Source organism: Hylobates moloch, unplaced genomic scaffold, assembly GCF_009828535.3.
Source record: "Hylobates moloch isolate HMO894 unplaced genomic scaffold, HMol_V3 SCAFFOLD_18, whole genome shotgun sequence".
NCBI classification, from domain to species: domain Eukaryota; kingdom Metazoa; phylum Chordata; class Mammalia; order Primates; family Hylobatidae; genus Hylobates; species Hylobates moloch.
Window position 1 is genome coordinate 65,971,195 of NW_026652293.1, and position 7,292 is coordinate 65,978,486.

The window sequence follows — 7,292 nt, forward strand, 5'->3', positions numbered from 1 at the left end:
TGATGACTGTTTCTACGATAGAGTCTATTATTGATGCTGATGAAGAACAGCTTCCCGAAGCATAAGAAAGAGCAGGTGACTAGCTTGCTGGTTCATCTGCAGTAAACCTGAAGTTGTAGGGCCCTGGAGTCTTGCTCCATGGAGCCCTCCTGGACGAATCATTTGCAAAAATGAAAAGGGTTGCATGTGTTTTGATTTAAAGTATGTATTTATTATATTTTAGCTTTATTTTACAATCTTGTTTAAATGACTTTTACTGCAAAATGATACTACAGTGTATGTACTTATACCTTTATTTAGGGTCCTGTGAAGAGCCAAAACTTTCCTCTGATGGATTAGAACACAGAAAACCAAAACAAATAAAATTGGCTAGTCAGGCCTACATTGATCTACCTCTTGGGAAAGATGCTCAGAGAGAGAATCCTGCAGAAGCTGAAAGCTGGGAGGAGGCAACCTCTGCGAATGCTGCCACAGTCTCCACTGAGATGACTCCTATGAATAGTCTGGGTAGATCCCCCCAGAGAAAGAAAACGGAGTCAGCTCTGTATGGGTGCACCGTCCTTCTAGCATCGGTGGCTCTGGGACTGGACCTCAGAGAGCTCGATAAAGCACAGGCTGCTGAAGAACCGTTGCCCAAGGAAGAGAAGAAGAAACGAGAGGGAATCTTCCAGCGGGCTTCCAAGTCCCGCAGAAGCGCCAGTCCTCCCACAAGGCTGCTGTCCACTGGTGGGGAGGCCAGCAGCCCACCCTCCCTGCCACTGACAAGTGTCCTGGGCATCCTTTCCACGCCTTCCGTCTCCACAAAGTGCCTGCTGCAGATGGACAGTGAAGATCCACTGGCGGGCAGTACACCTGTCACTTGTGACTCTGACATGCTCACTCTGGATTTTTGTCCCACTGCTCCAGGAAGTGGTCATGAGCCAGCCCTCATGCCACGACTTGACACTGATCGTAGTGTATCAAGAAACTTGCCATCTTCCTTCCTAGAGCAGACATGTGGGAATGTACCTTACTGGGCTTCTTCAAAGCACAGACCATCACATCACAGACGGACCATGTCTGATGGGAATCCCACCCCAAGTAGGTTGCATTAATTAGGTAAAAGCATAAAACGCTGCTGTAGGGATTAGTATGTGAAACAGTACGGATTTATGATTTTATCTTTTCCTGGTGATGACATTAAATAATTTGTTTATACTGTTCACGTAGATCTTTGAACCTTACCCTTCTCTTCCTTGATTTTAACTATGATTTGGATTCTGGAAAAAGTGTAATTGAATTTCAGTAACTGAAACCTATAATAGCATATCAAAGCAGAAAGAACACATGGAGAATAACCACCCAGCCCCCTCACGTTACGGAAAGGACAAGCCAGCTGCCCCAGTTAGAACCACGGATGAGTGGGAGGGCTGGAACTGCAACTGGCCTCTTGTCTCCCTGCGGGCCTTGGCTCTTCCACTGCTGTGCATGTCATTGCTCAGTTTCTGTTGGGACTGTGTGTGGCAGGTGATCAGCCAGCTGGGGCTGCCATAACAGAGTGCCACAGCCTGAGGAGATGTTCAGCAGAAACTCATGGCCCAGCAGTTCCAGAGGCTGGAAGTCACATCAAGGTGTCTGCAGGGTTGGTTCCTTCTGAGCTCAGCCTGGCTCCTTGACTTCTAGATGGCCGTCTTCTCCCTGTGTTCTCACACATTCTTCACTCTGAGTGCATCTGTGTCCTAATCATCTATGTCCTAATCTCTTCTTAGGGCATCAGTCACATTGGATTAGGGCCCACCCTAATGACCTCATTTTACCTTAATCACCTCTGTACAGACCCTATTCCACATACAGTCACATCTGAGGGACTGAGGGTTAGGGCTTCTGCTTAGGAATTTTGTGGGGACACAGTTCACCCCATGACAACAAGTATTATCCTGTTGATGTTGTTACACCAGACAGTTCCATGAGGTGTATGTCCAGATATGGAATCTCTGAAAGAAAAGAAAATCAAATTTTTAAATAGTTTTTTAGTCTATTCAACAAGAGGGGCTTGGGCAGAAGGCAACCAGTGCTATTTCCCAGCACTTTATAGATGTTAAAGCACTTGGACAAAAATTGCCTCTTAGTTTTTATGGCAACTCTATTATATGCAAGAGAATTCAAACTTATGGAAAATTAATGTTATTCAAGATCACACAATTAGGAAGTAGCGGTGTCAGAATTTAAACCCAGAATCCTTCTGCTGTATCACAGTGTCTCACTCCTCCTCACTGCGGTATTTTTTCCATTCCTAAAATTCAGTGAGTATTGATATGACTGGATCATGCTATCATGTGCTAGAATGTACTCAGCTTTGAGATTTCTGGGGTTAAGTGGCACTTAAATACTGACATTTGAGGAGAGAATATGGGTACTTTGGAAGAATGGGGGATTTTGAGTCATAGGACAAAGGTTCAAGTTCTAATTGTACTATTTGGTAAGTTTGTGATGCTGGGAAAATTATGTAGACCGCTTCTTGTTTGAATGTCTTAAAAAGCATTGTAGTGTCATGGTTAATAGTATGGAAGCTAGCTGGGCTCATATCTCTGCTCTGTCACTTATATGCTGAGTGAATTTGGGCAAATCACTTAAACATTTTGTGCCTCAGTTTCTTCATCTATAAAATGGGGACAATAACAATATACATACCTAATACTATACTTACCTAATCTCTATAATTGAGATTGTGGTAAAAGTCAAATGGCACACTAAGTGCTCTGTAGAGCTTGAGTATTACTTATTTTGTATGTGAACATAATTATAATAACCTTATATACCTGTCATGAATATCAAGTGAGGTAATATATACAAAAAATGCTTTTTAAATTTTAAAATGCTATGCTAGCATTGGTTATAAAGCTATATTAAGACAAACTGCTTTCATTCTTTTTATCTTTTCCTTTATTTCTTTATAAATATTTTATCTGGATATGATATTTTCCATGTTATTTTTATTTGCCTTTAGATAAATTGGTTTATTATCTTTCTGTAGGTCAATAAGTATTGGTAATTTATAATTGCACAAGGAGAAATTCTAGTACAGTAATCCCATATGAAAGCATATTTTTCTCTAACTTAATAAGCCAATAATTATTTGCTAAAGTGGTAATAACATTAGTTCTTCAGTACAAACAAGAAAAGAGGTAATATGTAAAAGTCTACCGCTTTTCCATTTTCATCAGTTTTGTCAAATCATAATCTACAGTGAAGTTTAATCATGTTGACCATCATTTTTAAACCTCTTTAATTTATTCCAGTCTAGTCCATTTTGAAAGCTACCCTTATAATATTATTGTAATGACTCATAATTCTTATTGGCCTAAGCACTGTGAGGATTATTTAGCTCTGTTTACAAATATAATTTCCATAGGTTGAAGTACTCTTTGCAAACTTGCAGGACTTCAGCCAGGCGTGGTGGCACATGCCCGTAGTCCCAGCTACTCCAGAGGCTAAGGCAGAGTTCCTTGGTCCTTAAGGCCAAGAGTTTGAGGCTGCAGTGTGCTATGATCATGCCTGTGAATGCAAGTTTTTTGTTGAAGCTCATTTTAAAGCTATCACCTTGTTGAATTGCCATCATAATTATTTTTCTTGATATTCATTGTTTTAGAACTCATTTTCTTTCTAACTGCATACTGTCTTGGCTTTCTCAACCAGCTGGTGCAACTATTATCTCAGCCACTGGAGCCTCTGCACTGCCACTCTGCCCCTCACTTTCTCCTCACAGTCATCTGCCAAGGGAGGTCTCACCCAAGAAGCACAGCACTGTCCACATGATGCCTCAGCCTCGCCCTGCCTCCCTGAGAAGCCGCTCAGATCCGCCTCAGGCTTACCCACAGACAGCAGTGTCTCAGCTGGCACAGACTGCCTGTGTAGTGGGTCACCCAGGACCACATCCCACCCAATTCCTCGCTGCCAGGGAGAGAACTAAATCCCATGTGCCTTCATTACTGGATGCTGACGTGGAAGGTCAGAGCAGGGACTACACTGTGCCACTGTGCAGAATGAGGAGCAAAACCAGCCGGCCATCTATATATGAACTGGAGAAAGAATTCCTGTCTTAAACTAAGTGCCTTACTGTTGTTTAAGCATTTTTTGAAGGTGAACAAATGAACACAATGTATCTACCTTTGAACCGTTTCATGCTGCTGTGTTTTCAAAAGCTGTGGCCATGTTACTAAATTAGTAAGGTATATCCAACTTCTCAAAAAATGTATATGATTGCTTTTAGCCATGTCTATTGTTTTTCCTCTGGATTCTTTTCTTATAACTTGGAATACACAAAAGTATAAAACAAGAGATGTGCACCAGCGAAAACTATGCTGGGTAGAATTACCTTCAGCACAGTGTTAATGTTTTCGTTCTCATTTATGTCTTTGTCCATTTGTACACAACAGAAATTGTAATGAGCTTCACTATTTTTGTTTCTTTCCTTCCTTTTTTTCTTCTTTCTTTCCTTTTTCTTGTCTTGTTTCTTGTTTTTTTTCTCTTTTAGTTTCTTTTCTTGTCATTTTTGCAACAAAAAGCCAAGAAAAAGCTTTAGTTTCTTGGCAAGAATAATGTGATATTAGTAAGTAAAGGTTTTTAAAAGTCTGATGACTGGAATAGATATAAAGTCCTGTTTAAACTACCTAACCTTGGCTGTGGGCCAATAATGCATAAATATGTCCAGTTCTCACTTAAATTATGCAGTGATATTTCTCCCTGAGGGAATTATATGGAATGTAACTTATAAAAGCTTTACTGAATATAAGTTATAAACATTTTATTAATTAGAACTCCAAAATAGATGTTCAAAGTTCAGTCCTTGCCATTTGGCTGAGACCACATGGTGTGCCCCTTGAGTGAGGCAAATCTTTAGGTTTTTTCTATAGAAAACATTCTTCCTTCATCAGTAGCCCTTTATTTGATATTCAGAAGTGGGAAGCTTTTTCATTCTCCAGTGGAACTTTTAAAAATTGTTACAGATACCTAGCTCTTCACAGATATCATGTATTGTAAACACTCGTGTGTTTTAATTTTATTTTTCTGTATTTGAATGCATAATTATCCTAATAATCCCAAAGACACTGACAACTCAAGGAACAGCAGTACAGTACTGTTAGAAGTTAAGTATGTTGTTGTTATTTCACATTTCATTTAATTGTGGATAATTGTTAGACATCTGTTGAAATAAGCTTATATGGTGGAAATGACAACTATATTATGAATTATTTTCAGAAATGGATCTCTGAATAGCAGATCAGGATATAAATAAAATTATGAATCACTTTTATGGTAATACATATATGATACAAATCTGGAGTTATTGGTGCAGAAATGGCTACCCGAGAGCTTGGTAAATTTGCCTGGGTTTCTTATGTTAAATATATTGTGCTTCCCTTCTGTCTCTAGAATGTGGCTCTTCAGAAGACAGACAATCGATATTTAAATTTTTCCGAACAATGGAAAACTAAATTAAAAGCATTGCTTGATATTTCATTTAAAATTGCACCTTGCTTAAGGTTTACTGAATAACTGAAATGTCAGCAATTTAAAATAAATTCAATCGTGTGATAAAATATCTCACCTATAATAGAAGAAAAGGAAAATCATATTATTTGGCAATTTTGCAGCATTGTGGTTGCCTAACAGGTATATCCAGCAGACGAGAAACAGTATGAAAGGACTGTATTAACATGGTGAGTTTTGCCCTAAGGAAAACGATCTTGCATCCTGGATTCTTGCAGCAAAGTCTCAGATACTTAATACGTTTTCTTGTTTTATCATCCATTCTATGATTCGGCTTCACTTTGGGTGGTTATTGAATTATGTAACAGAGATTTGGTTTTCCCAAAATGTTATCACATTTGAAACTATGATTGCTTTGTATTCAGTCCTTTTGGAGCACGTAGCTTCCAGCTTAAGGGTAGAGGAAATATATACCTAAAATGATCAATACATGAAAGAAAAAGGATAGAAACTATGTCCTCAGTTTTGCTTCTACCAAAACATCCCTGTATGTGTGTGCATGTATGTGTGTCTGTGTGTGTTTGTGTGTGTGTGTGTATGCATATTAGTAAATGTGTGTTTGCACATGTGTGTTGGGGAGCGTATGTGATCTGGGTGTTTGTTTATCTCTGTTATTATTCCCCTTTAGCTTTATTTTAGTCAACTCTACATTATGATGAATTTCAAAATGAAGCTGTATTAAAATAATTGCAATATAACAATTCAATCTCACATGTTACTGGAGATGGTTAACTTTTGCTGCAATCTATTGTACATTTGCAATTTTCTGTGTTAGTAAACTTAGCAGAATCTGGTTATTTATTTTTGTGTAGGCTTAATGTTCACTGAAAGATAAGCCAATTACTGTTAGTAAAAAATTAAGGTGCTCCCACTGCAGAGATTTAAGGCCTGGGCCTAATGTGCTGTATTATGAAGCCTTGTGACTGAAAAATGTGTTTACATATGTTGTCTATTTTTTTAATAAACTTTTATAGCTGGCCTATTTGCTCAGTAGCTTTGATCTTCTCCTGATTATTGTGACTATAGTTTGCAATTGTTTATTTTGTATTCAATAAGAAAAATTATGTTAATAAAGATTATTGTTTAATAGGCCAGGTATTAACCTGCTAAACTTATTAAACTGAAAATCACTAAATGAGTCATTCAATTAAATACATCAAAAAAGGTAGAATGAAATGTTTTATTTCAAATTTTTTTGGTTTACATATGCATTGAAAAGTTACATTTCACGGTGAGCCTTTTGCAAGTCTAGCTTTTCAGAAGACACACTTTTGCAGAGTGAAATGAGTATGAGAAAAAAATCTCAGTGATTAAGGAGACATGTTGATTTTATTGTTTAATTTTATGTTTAAATAAGAAGAATTTCAAACACCACCTAACATGTAGAAATTCTTACTAAGTGATAAAAGCTTGGTGAATGAGGAAAGCAGATCACAGGACTTCATGGAGATCATAGCATTACCCCACCATATGGGAGGGAGCAAAACGTAACGTGCATTAAATATCTGTTAAGTATGGAGAACCCTACTAGGTGCCTATAGAAGACAACTCCTGTAATTCTCTTTAATAAAAATTGTGAGATAAAGCCAGGCATGGTGGCTCACGCCTGTAATCCCAGCACTTTGGGAACACAAGGTGGGCGGATCAAGAGATCAAGAGATCGAGACCATCCTCGCCAACATGGTGAAACCCCTTCTTTACTAAAAATACAAAAAATTAGCCTGGCGTGATGGTGCGCACCTGTAATCCCAGTTACTCAGGAG

At 38.4% G+C, this 7,292-nt stretch overlaps 1 protein-coding gene across 1 annotated transcript in view; it reads left to right on the plus strand.

Annotated features, from left to right (window-relative positions):
• MAP3K21 (mitogen-activated protein kinase kinase kinase 21) overlaps window positions 1-6,662 on the plus strand; it is a 57,952-nt gene extending 51,290 nt beyond the window's left edge. Inside the window, exons 9-10 of the mRNA XM_032136694.2 lie at window positions 301-1,080; window positions 3,676-6,662. Of these exons, the coding sequence (XP_031992585.1) occupies window positions 301-1,080; window positions 3,676-4,082 (1,187 nt within the window). The 3' untranslated portion in view covers window positions 4,083-6,662. The remainder of the gene's footprint in view (window positions 1-300; window positions 1,081-3,675) is intronic.
• Window positions 6,663-7,292: the final 630 nt, after the last annotated feature.